Source organism: Schistocerca piceifrons, chromosome 5 (genome assembly GCF_021461385.2).
Source record: "Schistocerca piceifrons isolate TAMUIC-IGC-003096 chromosome 5, iqSchPice1.1, whole genome shotgun sequence".
Lineage (NCBI taxonomy): Eukaryota > Metazoa > Arthropoda > Insecta > Orthoptera > Acrididae > Schistocerca > Schistocerca piceifrons.
Genome location: NC_060142.1, coordinates 567,642,360 through 567,661,834, shown reverse-complemented (window position 1 = coordinate 567,661,834; position 19,475 = coordinate 567,642,360). Strand labels below are relative to the sequence as shown.

Sequence of the window (19,475 nt, the reverse complement as noted above, 5' to 3'; positions counted from 1 at the left end):
GAGTAGGGGCTGTGTAGGTATAGACAAGGCAATCGTGTAGGTTCAGTGGGCGGTGGAATACCACTGTGGAGGGTGGGGAAGGATAGTGGACACGACATTTCTCATTTCAGGGCACGATGGGAGATATTCGAAACTCTGGTGAAGAATGTAATTCATTTGCTCCAGTCCTGGGTAATACTGGGTAATGAGGGGATTGCTCCTCTGTGGCCAGATAGTAGGACTTTGGGAAATGGTCAGCGACTGGAAAGATAAGGCATGTGAAATTATTTTTGTACAAGGTTGGGAGGATAATTATGGTCTGTAAAGGTCTCAGTGAGACCCTCGGTATACTTCAAGAGGGACCACTCGTCGCCACAGATACAACACCCATAGGTAGCTAGGCTGTATGGAAGGGACTTCTTGGTATGGAATGGGTAGAAATTATCTAAGTGGAGTTATTGCTAGTAGTTGGTAGGTTTGATATGGACAGAGGTACTGATGTAGCCACCTTTGGGGTGGAGTTCAACATTGAGGAAAGTGGTTTGTTGGGTTGAGTAGGACCAGATGAAGGAAATAGGGGAGAAGGTGTTGAGGTTCTGGAGGAATGTGGATAGGGTGTCCTCACCCTCGGTCCAGATCATGAAGATCATCAACGAACCTGAACCAGTTGAGGGGTTTGGGATTCTGGATGTTTAGGAATGATTTCCCTAGATGGCTCAGGATTAGGCTGGCATAGTATGGTGTCAAGCAGGTGTCCATGGCCACACCCAGAATTTGTTTGTAGGTAATGCCTTCAAAGGAGAAGTAATTGTGGTTGAGGATATAGTTGGTCACGGCAACTAGGAAGTTGACTGTTGGCTTTTGGAATCCGTAGGGAGTTGGGAAAGACAGTGCTAATTGTGGTAAGGCAATGGGCATTAGGGACATTAGTGTATAGAGAAGTGGCATCAATAGTACAGAGCAGGGCGCCATGTGGTAAATATAGTGTCCTGCGATCATCAGGAAAGAACTAACAATCAAGTCTGAACACACTTTATTCAACTAAAATGCCTTCTTGGTGGACACTAATTTACAAATGCAAGAACAACAAGAAGCATAAAAATTCTTGTGGTGGCAAAAGCCAGATACGAGTATAAGACAATGAAAAGAAATAATAACCAAAATACTATTCTACACAGTTGTGAAATGGCATTCGCCCAACCAAATACAACTTTCTACTGAAGGCTATGACGAGAGTCTACTAGCCTAGAGCCGGCGTAGGTACTGGCCGGAGCTGACCTAGCTGTAGGTACACACCGCCGGTCTGACTCTGCTGGCATGCTTATAACACCAATTCGGCAGAGTGCTACACGTAGTCACATTAGTTTCAATTGGTGGATCTCTGTCACATGGCTTTTCACAAAGTAGTGCCATGTTTATGCGGTAAGTCTGTTGATGTTCACAACCACAGGCAATGTTTTGATCTGAGCTCTTGAAGGAAGGTCGGAAGCCTAACTGATAAGGGGCCACTAATACAGTGAAGGACTAGGAACTGTGGAGAATCAGAGAAGGAAATAAATGGTATCATTTATATCGGAGCTAAAATACTCAACTCATGTTTCAAACACCCCATTACAAACAGTATTGCCACTGCTTATTTGTTACATTACTGTAAAGAGAGATGATTTTGATGTTAGTGTTGTTGGTGGTGAAAAGAAAATGCTGAAATCTCTAAAACTTAATGAACCTCCAGGGCCCAATGGAATCCCTAGCAGATTTTATAAAGAATCTGAAGTTGAGCAGTCACTCTTAACCATAATGTATCATAAATACCTCAAAGAAACAAATGTGTCTAATACTTGGAAGGAAGCACATGAGTCACTGATCTACAAGAAGGGAAGCAGAAGTGGTCCACTGACTACTATCCAATATCCTTGGCATCTGATTATTGGAGAATCTTCTAACAAATCCTGTGTTCAACAGTAGGAAGCATCTTGAACAGAATGACCTCCTCCGTGCCAACCAGTATGGGCCCCTGAAAACATCGGTCATGCAAAATTCACTTTGTACTATTCTCATATGGCATCCTGAAAGTCATGAATCGAGGCACTCAGGTAGATGCAACATTTCTTGACTGAATTGAGTATTTCTTTGTAGGGCAGATGCGGCATGTTATCTTGGACAGACACATTTTGTGTGCCTGCAGTAACTGTGCTGGAACCTTTTCTGATTCATTTTTATACAAACGTCTTGGCAGACAGTATTAATAGCCACCTCAGACTTTTGCAGATGACGGATTTATCTATAAAAAAATACTATCTTAAACAAGTTGCACAAATATCGTGTCGGTTTTTGTTAATATTTCAGAGTGGTACCAGGACTGAAATTTAAATTCTCATAAATAAAACTGTGCACTTCCAAAACAACAAAAATACCGAAGACAACAACAACAAAAGCCATAGTGTCCTATAGCTGCAATGTCAATGAGTCACATTACCTGGAATTAGTCAATAATGATTGGAGTTTAAGCAGCAAGTACACATAACGACAGAACTCACAACACATGAAGAAGATGACTGCATCAGTTGCTGAAATACTGTGCATAAAATAGAAAAAACTCAACTGAGCAACCACAAGTACATCATTTCACAGTGGTTTGTTGAGTATAGATGTAAATGTAGATAAAATGGTCTTCCTTTCAAGCAGTGGTGAGCAGATTGCTCAAGTCGCGTTAAAAACAAATTATATAAACGAACATCGCATACTCTGAGTCCTGCAAACCGGCTTAAGAATAATTCTACACAACGTTTAAAACATGCCACGTTTCTTTTCTACAGCAGCAGGCATATATAAAAACCAGCACACTGAATGTGAAATGTCTTACATTGAAAAGACAGGCAGAAAGAGTAAAATGATATACAAAGAACATACCAAAATCTGTTGCAAAACCAACTGAGAAATCTTTTACTGCATACCATCTGAACAGAAAGGCATAATGTCACAAGCATAAAAAATAGCCTTACCATGCCATGTGAAGCTATATTTCTACTGCCATATAAAATGTTAAAATAAATTACAGGAACAGAGATGGTTAAGTCTTCAATAACTGCTGATATTTCAACATGTGACAACGCAACCGTGCGCGTGCGCACACGCGTGCACACGCACACGCAAAACTAATACGGCCAACATATAAGGTTGCTGGTCAGTTTAATTTCAACAATTTCCCTAATAACACTAACCAACAGCTGGAAACGCAAACGAGAATCTCCATTTGTTACATTCAATAGGACGACTGGTGCCAAAGCAACGTTCAGCAATAACAGATTTGCTCCATAAGGTTGATTACAGAATGTGAGAAGCAATAATACATTTCCTCCCCTTAGAGGCCACATAAATACTGCAGTAGTATAGTTAGATTGCAATGTGCTTTGTCTTCCTGTTGAGATTCCATGACTGGAACATTGTCTCAGAAACCTTGGAGTAGTGGTTATGATACTAGACTGTTGCATGGAGAGTCGCGAGTTCAAAACTCACCTGAACTGCTAAATTTTAATTTCTCTATTCGGTTCAAGTACATTCTGGAAGTATCCACAAATGGCAAGAACCATTGTACTGGAATGGTCTGTAACTGTATATATACCAAATGTGTTCTGGCCGAAGGCTGTTTGCTCCATGCTCTTGTATGTGCAAGTGCTGAATAAACTTTCGTTAAGTGAAGTTAGTGTTCCTCATTCATCTAATTATATCCTCTTCTGCGTGACTTTATTCTGGTGAAGATGCTGGGTATTGGAACTTGTGATAGGGCACATTATCGACAACACAGTGGCTCCCATAAGGCCATGATAGAGCCACCATTTACATGGCGAGAAACCAGAGTTCGAGCCATATTCAACAGATCGCAATCTATTGTAGAAATAATTCAAAAGCCAAGATCGCTTAAAAGCTGTTTACTGGATAACCAGTTTTAACACACTAAAAGTGCCATCATCGGATCTGAATGTAGATTAACATTTATAAACCATTTGGACATAACAATACATGAGGCAAACAAGCTGATATAAAATCACTATCAATAAAATTAAAAAAACAACTACTCTCATGGTCATTCTTGTTGTTTTTTAATTTTTGTGACATTAATTAATTTTTAATTTAAAAATTAAAAAACAACAAGAATGACCATGAGAGTAGTTGTTTTTTAATTTTTGTGACAGTGATTTTATATCAGCTGATCTGCCTCATGTATTGTTATATCCAAATGGTTTATAAATGTTAATCTACATTCAGATCCGATGATGACACCTTTAGTGTGTTGAAACCAGTTATCCAGTAAACAGTATTTAAGCGATCTTGGCTTTTGAATTATTTCTACAAGAGAGTGATCGCCCCACTATGTACTGTGTGCACACTGCAGATTGCAATCTATCGGAGACAGAAGAAGAAGGGGACATTACCATGGCAGCAACTGTGTGTCACCACATGAGACATCCTTCCGGGTTCTCTGGTGATGACGGCCAAGATCCAAACAAGTAGCTGAAGGTATATGAGCACATAGCCGAATTTAACAAATGGGATGACGCTGTGTGTTTGGCTAGCGTATTTTTCTACTTGGAGAGTACTGCGAAGCAATGGTTTGAGAACAACGAGGAGAAGTTCACAAACTGTGAAGTATTCCAGGCGGAACTGCACAAGTATTTCGGCGTCACCCAATGACAGAAGTGCAAGGCTGAAGATAAATTAAAATGCAGGGCACAGCATCCAGGAGAAACTACAGCTTCCTACATTCAAGACGTCTTGGAGCTGTGTAAAATAGTGGATCCTAGAATGGAGGAGAAAGATAAGGCTGCACCTCTCATGAATGGTGTTGCTGAGGACACGTATCAAGCCCTACATCCGAAGGAGTTTTCGACAGCAGACAACTTCATAAAATAGTGCCAATATATTGAGACAATGCATCAAAAAAGAATTACATGCAAGAAGTTTGAATGGCTTCCAAACGTCGTATTGATGTCTGTGATGGAGAAAAAACTAATTTCACAAGTGTTCATCAAATAGTGGGAGAGGAAGTTCAGAAGGCACTTCGACTGCACAGCGAGCGAAAAACCGAGACACTTCAAGGCGAAAAAGTCGAGACCCAGGTGAAGTTACATTCCTACAATGCCGCATGAGGAACATGTTTGGGCACCGAGGAAGACTGACGCCTGGAGGACCCAGGATAACCAACCAGTATGTTTCCACTGAGGACGACCGGGACATGTGGTGCACTACTGTCGAGAAAGGTGGCAAATATTTGATGACGCCTGTGCCAGAAGACAGCAGACTGATCTTAGCCGAGGCCAACTCTGGGACGATGAAGATGAGCAAGATGATGTGGGTGCAGGACGACATAGGTGATCATCGCTGCAAGCTAGCCGCTGGAGACTACATTCCCCAACACGCCGATCAAGGTCTCCATCGCCATTTAGAAGCTCCAGCCGATCACCTAGCTGCCACAACCTGGAAAACTAAAGGGTGCGACCTTCCTCGGAGGTGAGGTCGCCGAAGAGAAAAATCCTCCGCAGTCAATCACTACAAAAACGATAGGAAACTACATCAATATCCTCATGGAAGGCCAACCAGCCCGAGCTCTTGTGGTCTCTGGAGCATCATATTCAGTCATTTTGGAGAAGTATCGTCGCCAGTTGCAGAAAACCGTATTCGTCGACAACAAAACATCTGCATATCTGCTGAAGGTGCCTAGTGGGAAATATGTAAAACCTGCAGGAAGATGTGTCATTCGTGTGGGTATAAGTGGCCATATACAGCTGTTAGAATTCTTTGTCTTACAAGAGTGTAGTCTTGACATTTTCCGATGGGACTTTTTGAAAGCTTCTCAGGCAACTATAGATTGTGGTCACTCTAAGACTATGCTAGACGAGATGAGATACTGTGGACAGGAAGATGCGCATCCGAGTGTGTGGAGACTGTGTGCTGGATGAAGTGATCATTCCTGCAGCCAGTGCTAGAAAGGTAACTGTCGTGTCATTTCATGCATCAACCCATGGATCTTGTAGTGGAATGTAAGAGGCGCATACACTGACGAATAACTTGGTCATCCCAGCCTCTGTTGTCTCATTTAGGAACGGATTCGGTGAATTGTGGATAGTTAACTGTCGTCGAGAATGGAGGATCCTTCCAAGACGCATGTGCATAGCAAACAATGTGCTGTTAATTGAAGAACAGCTGAGTGTCATAGAAACTTCCCATGCCAAGTCTGTGGGCGAAAATAGCACTACCACTACAAGACAAGATTTTCTAGCTCCACTATCACCAGATCTCACTAAGGAACAACAGAAGAAGCTACTTGCCATTCAAGAGTTCTCTGAATGCTTCAATCCACAGGTGAAGAGCAAATTAGACAAATTGACTGAGGCACCAGATTAGCACTGGAGACCATCAACTAATAAGCCAGAAAGCATACCATGTGTCAGCAATGGAACGTTGAATAACTCGCGATGAGGTAGAGAAAATGATGAAGAATGACATCATTCAGCCTTCGCAGAGCCCATGGTTGTCACCAGTGCTCCTCATCAGGAAGAAGGATGGCAGTTGACGCTTTTGTGTTGATTACAGGAAGCTTAATAAGATAACTAAAAAGGATGTTTACCCTCTTCCATGAACTGACGATACACTAGACTGTCTGAAGGGGTCTAAGTGTTTTTCAACCATGGACATGTACTTGGGATACTGACAAATCCAAGTAGATGAGGCTGATTGTGAGAAAACTGCATTCATCATCCCTGAGGGCCTGTAGGAGTTTAAGGTAGTGCCATTTGGTATGTGTAATGCATCAGCAACTTTTGAATGGATGATGGATAATCTTCTAAATCACCAGAAGTGGACGATGTGCCTGTGTTGTTTAGATGACATTATAGTGTTCTCAGAGACTTTTGATGAACACAAAAAGACTGAGGGCAGTTCTTAAGTGTCTCCAACAAGGCAGACTGAAATTTAATCCAAGAAAGTGTCTCTTTGGAGCAAAAAAATCATAAATACTTGGACACCTTGTGTCAAACGAAGGTGTGCGGCCAGAAACCCAGAAAAGGTGAGACAATAACAGATTTTCCTATTCCTGTAAGTATTAGAGATGTGAGAAGCTTCCTTGGATTATGTTCTTGTTACCGTCATTTTATCAAAGACTTTTGTATCAAAGCCAGGCCACTCCAAGAGTTATTAAAAGCCGATGCTAAATTTATCTGGGGTGTTGATCAACAAGATTCTTTCGATGTGCTGCGAAAAGCTCTGACGACTGACCTTGTACTTGGTCTGTATGATGAGAGAGCACACAGATGCCAGTGGGTATGGGATCGGTGCTGTTCTGGTGCAAATTTCAGATGGAAAAGATAAGGTTATAGCCTATGCTTCTAAGACAGTTACAAAAGGTGACAGAAACTACGTAACTACAGAAACAGAATGTCTTGCTGTGATCTGGGCAATGTGCAAATTTCAACAGTCTCTACAGAATGCCATTCACAGCTGTTACAGGCCATCATTCACTTTGTTGGCTGACAGGTCTTACGGATCCAACAGGACGACTCACCAGGTGGGCACTACGTCTTCAAGAGTATGACATTACCATAGTGTACAAAAGTGGAAGAAAACACCAAGATGCTGACTGCCTCTCAAGAAACCCTGTACAAGACCATCAAGACTTTGATGAAGATGGCGACTGTCTCGCTGCACTTCAGGATCTCTCTGCTGAGAAGAAAAAGGATGCTAAGATATCTCAAATTATGCTTGTCATAAATCTGTCAGAGGATGTGGAAGGACAATTTAAGGGAGTTAATGGATTACTCTGCAAGAAAAACTCTGATCCATTTGGAAAGAGGTGGCTACCAGCAATTCCTAAACACATGTGCTTAGATGTTCTACAGAAATTCCATGACACACCTGAGACCGGACAGTCAGGATTTATTAAGACATACAAAAGGATCCGCAAGAGAGTTTTATGGGCGGTGTATTTAGGAGTGTCCGTCACTATGTGTCGCACTGTTCAGAGTGCCAGGGGAGAAAGGCAGTTCCTCAGAAACCACCTGGCCGACTCGTGCCAATGCCACCAGCCAAAATGCCTTTCCAGGGTGTTGAGATTGTTCTCCTCTGACAATTTCCAACTTCTGCTAGTGGCAATAGATGGATTATTGATTGCACTGATTATCTGACACACTATGCCATTACAAAAGCCGTGAAAACAGCCAAAGCATTAGAGGTAGCCAAATTCATCATAGAAGACATTGTATTAAAACACAGTGCCCCAAGGTCATTAATTACGGATCGAGGGAAAGTTTTTCCATCGAATCTTGTGACAGAGATAAACCATCCACAAACTCAGTTAAAATCCACTTAGCACCTTAATAAGACTTTGGCCGACATGCTATCAAAGTTCATCAATGTTGAGCGGAGCAACTGGGATGAGGTGATACCTTTCATGACAACACCACCACACAAGACACCACAGGATTTACACCATTTTTCCTGATGCATGGGCGTGGAGTGACTACGACGATGGACACTGTTTCCATTACATCCCGATGACGTGGACGATGACTACATCGGCCAGGTGTTAACCAGAACTGAGCAAGCTCAGCAGTTAGCTTGACTCCGCATGCTGCAAGCTCAAGAAAATGATCGTTGAAGGTATGACACGAGCCCCCGCCCTGTTGTCTACCAGCCTGGTGACCTCGTCTGGATCTTCACTCCTGTTTGGAAGGTTGGTCTCTATGAGAAGCTCCTCAGACACTACTTTGGACCTTATAAGGTTGTAAAACAGTTGTCTGATGTTTCTTATGAAGTTGGAGATTTCGACCCTGACACAAGAAGACGAGAGATCAGAAATACGATCCACATGCTTCAAATAAAGCCCTATAAGGATCCTGCAACCCAGGGTGAATTTGAAGCTCCCGCAACGGGCAACAAGCGGAAAGGTGATGAAGAGCATTGTGGTGAAGGAAGTTCCAAGAAGATCACCACCAGGGTGAACATCAGTCATTGGGAGTCAGATTATGCAGGACCAATGACCCATTCCCGGACTAGGAGGACGTAACACTGAGACGTTGTTCTCTTAAGGAGGTAGCAATGTCACAGAAACCGTGGTGTAGTGGTTACGATACTAGGGTGTTGCATGGAGGGTCACGAGTTCAGAACTCACCTGAACGTAAAATTTTAATTTCTGTATTTGGTTCGAGTACATTCTAGAAGTATCCACAAATGGGAAGAAGCATTGTACTAGAATGTTCTGTAACTGTATATATACCGTATGTGTTCTGGCCGGAGGCAGTTCCCTCTGCGCTCTTGTATGTGCAAGTGGTGAACAAACCTTCATTAAGTGAAGTTAGTGTTTGTCATTCATCTAATTACACCTTCTTCTATGTGACATTATTGCTCCGAAGTTGTGCATCATTAATTATCCCACTGCCAACTGCATTCAACAATGTACTCATTTAGCTCTTATTCACGAAAGTTTCCATTACACTCATTATTCCAGGGAATTATTTCGGCTTTATTTAATGACTGCTTCAAAAATTTTTGAAATTTTCTTGGGACTGATTAGATGGTGCTTCATGGTCACGGTAAGTGGAAATTTCATTCTTTAAATGCCCAGCATTCACAGAAGTTTGAATGTTGTGTGGATGGGCATCTAAAACTCTATCTCAATGTTCTGTGATCAATCTCTGAGAAAGCTTTTTAGGACACAACTGTATCCATCCTACGGGAAGGTTTACAGTTTGCACCAATGTCCAAGCTTTTATCAGTTGTTGATTTTACAAGTTCCGTTGAACAAACCATTTTTCAACTACCTCCTGATGCTTGGGAGGAGGTTAGGAGAAAAGCAAGTCATGAGTTGACTTGGGCATGTTCATCCAAGAGTAATGTAATAGCAGTTGAGAAGGCTGCTTTACATTCACTCATAATGGATCTGGGTACTGTTGTTATACCCTCGGTCACAGGCAATGCTACAGTGGTATTGGACAAGCAGGGTTACATTCATTCAAAAGATACAGTGTTTACAATCTGTTTTACAGTATTACAGGACTGATGATTGATGATGACTCTGCCAAAAGCATTAAAATGAAATCTTTTGCAGAAAAGTTCCTCTTCATAGGAGATGATAAGAAGTCTTAAACATTTTATTAAGTTTTAATGTGGTCTGTCTCTTTACTCGTGTTCCTCTATCCAATTTGTTATGGTTGTGAGTTTAATATCAAACCTATTTCAACATGTATTGATTTTCGATTTTCACTTACTTTTTAGTGTTCCGTGTCTCTATCTGTAAAAAAGGATAGGATTGCTTTGTTGTCCGTCCGTCTGTCCGTCCACCTGTCCAATTGTTAAGAGCCCTTTTTCTCAGGAGCAGGTAGATGTAACAAGTTCAAATTTACACATATTAAAGTCTATAGTCCCTTGGCAGCATAAATATTTTAAGCTTGTATATCAATTTAATCACAACATATGGCTATTTATGTAAAATATTTTGATACTCATAAACTCACTCTTCAAACCCTATAGGGTACTTCCCATTGACCTAGAATCATGAAATTTGGCAAGAACCAAAGTTTCAAAGCGCAAGTAAAGGGAAAAAAATAGAAAATTGTTAATCTGTAAACATGAAAAACTTTTTCTGTAATTTTTCATCTGTCTGTCACAACCTATTTTTCTCTTGGAACAGATTGGCGCATCCAGTTCAAACTTATGTCACAAACTAAGGTCTAAGGTCCCTTGGTGCATAAAAATTTTAAGCTTCTAAGTCAATGTAATCAAAAGATATGGCCATTTATATCACATATTTTGAGACTCGAAATCACACTCATTGAAACCAACAGAGTACTTCCTATCAACACAGAATCATGAAATTTAGCAAGAAGAAAGTACAAGTAAAGTAAAAAAGTCTGAAAACTGTTAGACTGTAATTATATCACATAAAAAATAGCTTTCTTCCATTAGAACATACATTGCACTCATCCCTCAAAAGCCATCAGACAAACTTTACTGCATGAGAAGAAAATATAAGTTGTCATGTTTTCATAAGTAAATAATATTTTATTAACTCTTCTATACCTAAATTTAAAAACTAAGTTCCCTGCTTGCTTCTTTTTGTATACCTGGTCTAGTCCGAGGAACTACTGAAGACATTTTGAAATGGTCTTTGAATTCCCGGGAGCAATATCTTTCCAGTACCTACATCAAGAACATGCAAAAACTGTCGACAGTCTCAATTCCAAGGATGGATGAACTACATATACATACAATGATTATCCTGAAAGTAATGAACGTTTTGGTCTATCGTGACAATGGGCCACCATCTTGGCGGCCAATATTTCTACACTTAGTACGCATCCAGCGGTGTAGTCTATGGTATATCTTTGACTACTTTACTTTCTGTGACTTGTTAAAATGTGTGCTGAAGCAGAAAATCCCACCACTTAAGGTGCATTCTATGGTATGGAAAAGGAATAATGGTGCATTGATACCTTGGTTTACAGAGCTCAAGTCAACTCTGACAAAGTTTGTCAGCTGAATTAGCCCATCTCAAAGTCACCTTTCATCAGAATGGTTACAGTGAAAGACAGAGCAGACGTGTTGCAATAATGGCCAACCGTGTACCAGGTGAGTGATGACAATACTAAGGTGGTACCATTGCCTATGACATTTTTGCCACACACAGCGAGCATTTTCAACAGGATTGGCTGTATTTTGTGGAAATGTGATGTGAAATACGTTTTTCAACCACCACCTAAGACCCGTGCACTTTTTATTAAACATAAACGATGATCTCTATCTGTGCAAAGCAGGTGTCATCACATTCCTCACAGTTGTGGCATGTGATATTTTGGTCAGACACATGGTTACAATAATTGAGCAAATCTGCTTTGCAGGATACTGCTTTGGCACCAGTCATCCTATGGAATATGATATGGAGATTCTGATATTGACTTCCAGCTAGTGGGTTAGTGTTGAAATTTAATAAGTCGCCAACCTTACTGATAGAGATGAAGGTTTTTGCCTAAATTCTGCATGAAATCCTGATATCTGCTCTCTTTCTTGTCACAGGTGGACAGAGTTAATGCTACCCCACACATTGATTATTAATATTCATTACCTATAACATCCAACATTGGTCATCTTGGGTTATGTGGTGGTCCGGATATGCCCTGCAGATCTAGGTTTTAAATTTCCTCAGACAGCACTGCCTTGTTTTATTTGTGCCTCTGAAGTGACAGGGTGTGCACCTGTCACAAATCGGCAGTTGTCAAAGATGTCACCTAGCTGCAGTCCAAAAGTTATTTGTACCACCACACCATTTTGCATAAAATGGGAAAAGGTGCCTTAATGGACATTCTTGAGTACCTTTAAATTCATAATTATGAATATAGTTCCCACTGAACAAAGAACAAGTCCCTTATCACCTTTCAAAGTACCTTTCCTGTGTTTCAATGTAAATGAGCCTCTGACCCTGAATAAAATCTTGTATTATTTGTGTGCTTGACTCTACCTGCTTAGCTTGTGAGCAACAGCATATCATGCTATACCGCTCAGTACACCCTCACTTTGAGTACTGAGATTCATCTACAAGTTATCTAGCCAATCGTTATGTCGGTTATTAATTTGCTGATGTTTCGTGGCAACTCCATTTGTTCACATCCACTGACAGTAGCACACAATGTACCACGCCAGCAAAACACTTGCAAGCCAACTTTTCACACATTTCTCCAACACCCATGCTTGTAACTTCTGCTACAAGTAGATCTTTGACTGCCACGTGGTTTGTGTCCCTAGCTGCCGCACTTCACCAGAGGCCACATTAACAGAAGAGGTTCACGCCAATATTCAATTTCCATGTTTCCTCAGAGTCTGGCAGTCATGAGATGTTCTACTGTCTCTCCCATGCCCAGTCCTCAAGCTGCATTTCCTCAAAGAATTTTAGTCACAGTCCTGCAAAGTCCATGGCCAGACATCTGATTCATATCCCCAGTATCAGCACCTGGAGTAGTGCAGTGAAGTGTGTTCTGTACAGTGTTGTCTAGTGAGTGCCAGAAGCACCAGGTGGCTTACATTACCATTTCTTTCCCACTTGCTTTGGTATTCCTTTATCGCCAATGCATCCAGAAATGTGTTTCTTTTGTCTATGCGTGCTGGCTCACTTCACCGCTAAGCAAGTCCATCTTCGCCCCGATTGTCTCGTCTTTTGGTGCCCATATTGCACCCGTCAAAGTTGTTCCAACAAAACCTTGCAGCAACATCTTTCTTCCAGTGTTCATTCATTCGAGTCACCAGACGTTGCCCACCACAAAGTGTAACCGGCAAATTGCTTTGCCCTGTTTAAAAGACTCCACCATGAGAGAGGGCTAGCCTTAATTCCGAGAACACAGGTTAATTATATTTTGTTGTAGTAGTTCGCCGGCCGGAGTGGCCGTGCGGTTCTAGGCACTACAGTCTGGAACCGCGTGACCGCTACGGTCGCAGGTTCGAATCCTGCCTCGGGCATGGATGTGTGTGATGTCCTTAGGTTGGTTAGGTTTAAGTAGTTCTACGTTCTAGGGGACTGATGACCACAGCAGTTAAGTCCCATAGTGCTCAGAACCATTTGAACCATTTGTAGTAGTTCATCTTTAGGGATAAATATCAAGCAAACCACCTCGCATGTTTCCTTCAGCACATTTCATTAATTGTTATTTATCCTTGCCAAACTTGTGTAAGTCAGGAAACTTGGAAGCCCCTAAGAGCGAAGGAAAAAACACTTAACATCGTTTGCCAATGATCACCTGTAATATGGATCGTGTTAATTTAACATGTAGGTCTACTACTTTCATGATTATTTTGTAACACTGTATCTATTTATGTATATTCCTGTATCATCATTTGTCTTTATTATTTACAAGGGGACCTTATGAAGTGGCCCTCTTAGATTTTCTTCACGAATACAGGATTTGAACGTCAGTGCCCAATATCAATTTCCTACAGCAATATATGCAATTCTCGAAACAACTTGAAAAAATTGCCTTTGAACTTTAGATTTCCATGCAGTGCTAAGTACAAAACAACTGTGAAGTATTAACAAATTTGTCCGAAGCTCAGAGCTTAGCATAACAGAACTGCCACTATATATTCGCTGGTTTCAAGCTCGCTAATGGCAAACTTTCGCAAATCCATGTTAACTACCAAATACTATTTTTTTAAATAAATAAAAATATTTTTATTTTTAATTACTGGACATATCTGATATTTCTAATGTTTGCACTAAATTTTAATTTATTGTGAATACTTGCATTTTCATGTGAATGGCAGCTAAAAATAAGATAATCTCGTTTTTATTAAAAAATTGATTCCATAATTGCTAATTAACATTTCCATTTGGCACAAAACATGGAATTTAAAAAAGCAGAAAAGTAAGTAAGTAGCATGATTCAAACCTATGTCTTTACGACAACTGCGCAATTACATTATGCATTGAGCCATTGAAGAATTCCTTATATAGCCCTGCTTGAAAACCAAAAGTTGAACAAAGATGATGTGACTTACCAAACGAAAGCGCTGGCACATCGATAGAGACACAAACAGACACAAACATACACACAAAATTCTAGCTTTCGCAACCAACGGTTGCCTCGTCAGGAAAGAGGGAAGTAAAACCTGTCCCCTGCACCCTCCCACCACCACCTACTCCAGTCCTGTAACCCGGAAGGTGTACACGATCAAAGGCAGAGCCACGTGTGAAAGCACCCACGTGATTTACCAACTGACCTGCCTACACTGTGACGCATTCTATGTGGGAATGACCAGCAACAAACTGTCCATTCGCATGAATGGACACAGGCAGACAGTGTTTGTTGGTAATGAGGATCACCCTGTGGCTAAACATGCCTTGGTGCACGGCCAGCACATCTTGGCACAGTGTTACACCGTCCGGGTTATCTGGATACTTCCCACCAACACCAACCTATCCGAACTCCGGAGATGGGAACTTGCTCTTCAATATATCCTCTCTTCCCGATATCCAGCAGGCCTCAATCTCCGCTAATTTCAAGTTGCCGCCACTCATACCTCACCTGTCATTCAACAACATCTTTGCCTCTGCACTTCCGCCTCGACTGACATCTCTGCCCAAACTCTTTGCTTCTGTATATGTCTGCTTGTGTCTGTATGGATGTGTGTGTGTGTGTGTGTGTGCGCGCACGCGCTCGCGCAAGTGTATACCCGTCCTTTTTTCCCCCTAAGGTAAGTCTTTCCGCTCCCGGGATTGGAATGACTCCTTACCCTCTCCCTTAAAACCCAAATCCTTTCGTCTTTCCCTCTCCTTCCCTCTTTCCTGATGAGGCAACAGTATGTTGCGAAAGCTTGAATTTTGTGTGTACGTTTGTGTGTGTATCGTTCGGTAAGTCACATCATCTGTGTTTTTAGATATATTTTTCCCACGTGGAATGTTTCCCCCCTATATATATAAACAAAGATGAGGTGACTTACCGAACGAAAGCGCTGGCAGGTCGATAGACACACAAACAAACACAAACATACACACAAAATTCAAGCTTTCGCAACAAACTGTTGCCTCATCAGGAAAGAGGGTAGGAGAGGGAAAGACGAAAGGAAGTGGGTTTTAAGGGTGAGGGTAAGGAGTCATTCCAATCCCGGGAGCGGAAAGACTTACCTTAGGGGGAAAAAAGGACAGGTATACAATCGCACACACACACATATCCATCCACACATACAGACACAAGCAGACATATTTAAAGACAAAGAGTTTGGGCAGAGATGTCAGTCAAGGCAGAAGTGTAGAGGCAAAGAAGTTGTTGAAAGACGGGTGAGGTATGAGTGGCGGCAACTTGAAATTAGCGGAGATTGAGGCCTGGCGGATAACGAGAAGAGAGGATATACTGAAGGACAAGTTCCCATCTCCGGAGTTCGGATAGGTTGGTGTTGGTGGGAAGTATCCAGATAACCCGGACGGTGTAATACTGTGCCAAGATGTGCTGGCTGTGCACCAAGGCATGTTTAGCCACAGGGTGATCCTCATTACCAACAAACACTGTCTGCCTGTGTCCATTCATGCGAATGGACAGTTTGTTGCTGGTCATTCCCACATAGAATGCATCACAGTGTAGGCAGGTCAGTTGGTAAATCACGTGGGTGCTTTCACACGTGGCTCTGCCTTTGATCGTGTACACCTTCTGGGTTACAGGACTGGAGTAGGTGGTTGTGGGAGGGTGCATGGGACAGGTTTTGCATCGGGGGCGGTTACAAGGATAGGAGCCAGAGGGTAGGGAAGGTGGTTTGGGGATTTCATAGGGATGAACTAACAGGTTACGAAGGTTAGGTGGACGGCGGAAAGACACTCTTGGCAGAGTGGGGAGGATTTCATGAAGGATGGATCTCATTTCAGGGCAGGATTTGAGGAAGTCTTATCCCTGCTGGAGAGCCACATTTAGAGTCTGGTCCAGTGCCGGAAAGTATCTTGTCACAAGTGGGGCACTTTTGTGGTTCTTCTGTGGGGGATTCTGGGTTTGAGGGGATGAGGAAGTGGCTCTGGTTATTTGCTTCTGTACCAGGTCGGGAGGGTAGTTGCGGGATGCGAAAGCTGTTGTCAGGTTGTTGGTGTAATGCTTCAGGGATTCCGAACTGGAGCAGATTCGTTTGCCACGAAGACCTAGGCTGTAGGGAAGGGACCGTTTGATGTGGAATGGGTGGCACCTGTCATAAAGGAGGTACTGTTGCTTGTTGGTGGGTTTGATGTGGACGGACGTGTGAAGTTGGCCATTGGACAGGTGGAGGTCAACGTCAAGGAAAGTGGCTTGGGATTTGGAGTAGGACCAGGTGAATCTGATGGAACCAAAGGAGTTGAGGTTGGAGAGGAAATTCTGGAGTTGTTCTTCACTGTGAGTCCAGATCATGAAGATGTCATCAATAAATCTGTACCAAACTTTGGGTTGGCAGACTTGGGTAACCAAGAAGGCTTCCTCTAAGCGACCCATGAATAGGTTGGCGTACGAGGGGGCCATCCTGGTACCCATGGCTGTTCCCTTTAATTGTTGGTATGTCTGGCCTTCAAAAGTGAAGAAGTTGTGGGTCAGGATGAAGCTGGCTAAGGTAATGAGGAAAGAGGTTTTAGGTAGGGTGGCAGGTGATCGGCGTGAAAGGAAGTGCTCCATCGCAGCGAGGCCCTGGACGTGCGGGATATTTGTGTATAAGGAAGTGGCATCAATGGTTACAAGGATGGTTTCTGGGGGTAACGGATTGGGTAAGGATTCCAGGCGTTCGAGAAAGTGGTTGGTGTCTTTGATGAAGGATGGGAGACTGCACGTAATGGGTTGAAGGTGTTGATCTACGTAGGCAGAGATACGTTCTGTGGGGGCTTGGTAACCAGCTACAATGGGGCGGCCGGGATGATTGGGTTTGTGGATTTTAGGAAGAAGGTAGAAGGTAGGGGTGCGGGGTGTCTGTGGGTTCAGGAGGTTGATGGAGTCAGGTGAAAGGTTTTGCTGGGGGCCTAAGGTTCTGAGGATTCCTTGAAGCTCCGCCTGGACATCGGGAATGGGGTTACCTTGGCAAACTTTGTATGTGGTGTTGTCTGAAAGCTGACGCAGTCCCTCAGCCACATACTCCCGACGATCAAGTACCACGGTCGTGCAACCCTTGTCCGCCGGAAGAATGAAGATGGATCGGTCAGCCTTCAGATCACGGATAGCCTGGGCTTCAGCAGTGGTGATGTTGGGTGTAGGATTAAGGTTTTTTAAGAAGGATTGAGATGCAAGGCTGGAAGTCAGAAATTACTGGAAGGTTTGGAGAGGGTGATTTTGAGGAAGAGGAGGTGGGTCCCACTGTGACGGAGGACGGAACTGTTCCAGGCAGGGTTCAATTTGGATGGTGTCCCAGGCACTGAACTCCAAATCCTTACTTTAAGATGTTTCTTGTTTGTCTTTTATAGTTAACACTTTAGGATAGTCTTAAGATTGAAACCAGTCTTGGAGAAATTTTGGTGTAACTGGTGCTGCAATGGAATAAAATGTTTTCAAAGTATCTACATTCCAAAACTACAAGCAATAACAGAATACACAGCTTAGAACTGTCATATAAAAGACTGTCTTACCTTCAGAGGGGCAGGATATAAGCCTCCTGTCATCTTCATGACTTGATTTTTTGCTCGACCAAATATCTGGTCTCTGACCCAATTATATTTCAGTCCAAAAGCGAGCAGTTTATCTGGAAGAGCTTTTGGGGAACGATTCACTTTTAGTTCACCAGATGCTAGTTGTTTGGCACACGAAACAGCAACATCTTCCAAATACCGCAATGTCCTAAAAAGTTAAATTACGTTCCTAAACATGTGTAACAATACAAATGATATGACCAAAAATTATTAAATGGTAGTGCTGCAAGAGCTATTATAAAACTAGAATTATATATTAATTACTGTATAAAACTAACAGTTACATATTTACACAGATTTTTCTTTTTATGTTGACAATGGGGATGGAGAGCACAATTATTTGCATACAAATTTGATTAAACTAGTAAAACAGTATGACAACAATCTGTTATAGAAACAGGTTCCCAAGCCACGCATGCACACAAGAAAATAGGAGGTAGCCGAACAATGCACAAAACATTGAGAACTATTTTTCATTATCATCTCAATGTTGTCTAAACAGAACCTCATATCAAGAAAATTCTGGCATTGCTATCTTGTCAGTGTATAAAACAATGTGCAATACGGTGCATAATAATCGCACACCTTGCAACGAAGCAAACTGGGATAATGTTAATTCCCCTCTTGTTTTTGCCATCTGCCTCCTTAAATTCATTTCACTTTGAACTAATTACCATTAACACACAAGAGTATAATCTGCAATTTCATACAAGAGAAAGACTGACCCTCAATTTTAAAGAATATAACACCAGATCTAATTTTGTGCTTAGCTTTATGTATGTAATTGATTGTCTAATTTATTTTGACTATTTCTAGTTAGTATCTTTTGTCATAGGGTGAAATGAGTAACCCGTTTCGTAACTTAAATTCTATTGTTGGCGTATAAACAAATATAAATTCTGTACTAATCATAAACATTTGGAAGATGAAATACTAACAGACTTAAAGTATCTATTTAGCTCTACTCAAAAACATGTTAGCAAAGCGGGCTCTTAATTCCAAAGTAATTAACAGCTTTGTCCAAAGTATTGTTTGCATAATTATATTTGTTAATTTCATGATTTAAACAAATAATTTGGCTAGCTCTTGCAATAGAAGAAACTGTTAAAAAGATGCAATTTTTCGATTTAGTCAATTAACTTAATAAGTTAAGCTTTAATTGTAATTTCTGTAAATTTAACTTCGAACAATGTGTAGTTTCAGCACCTATTATTGTGATGATATGTAAGGGCCTGGTTTTCGGTCACGAGACAGTCAGTCCACGGCCACGTTTCAGACAATGAACCTGTGTTGGTTAGAACAATGACAATGCGTCAACATAACAGTGGAGTAAGTGTTAAAC

General features: G+C 41.8%; 1 protein-coding gene across 1 annotated transcript in view; it reads right to left on the bottom strand.

The window, feature by feature from the left end:
- Positions 1–19,475, bottom strand: part of LOC124798046 (trifunctional enzyme subunit alpha, mitochondrial) — a 156,766-nt gene that overhangs the window by 53,403 nt on the left and 83,888 nt on the right. Inside the window, exon 5 of the mRNA XM_047261266.1 lies at positions 18,074–18,281. Within this exon, the coding sequence (XP_047117222.1) occupies positions 18,074–18,281 (208 nt within the window). The remainder of the gene's footprint in view (positions 1–18,073; positions 18,282–19,475) is intronic.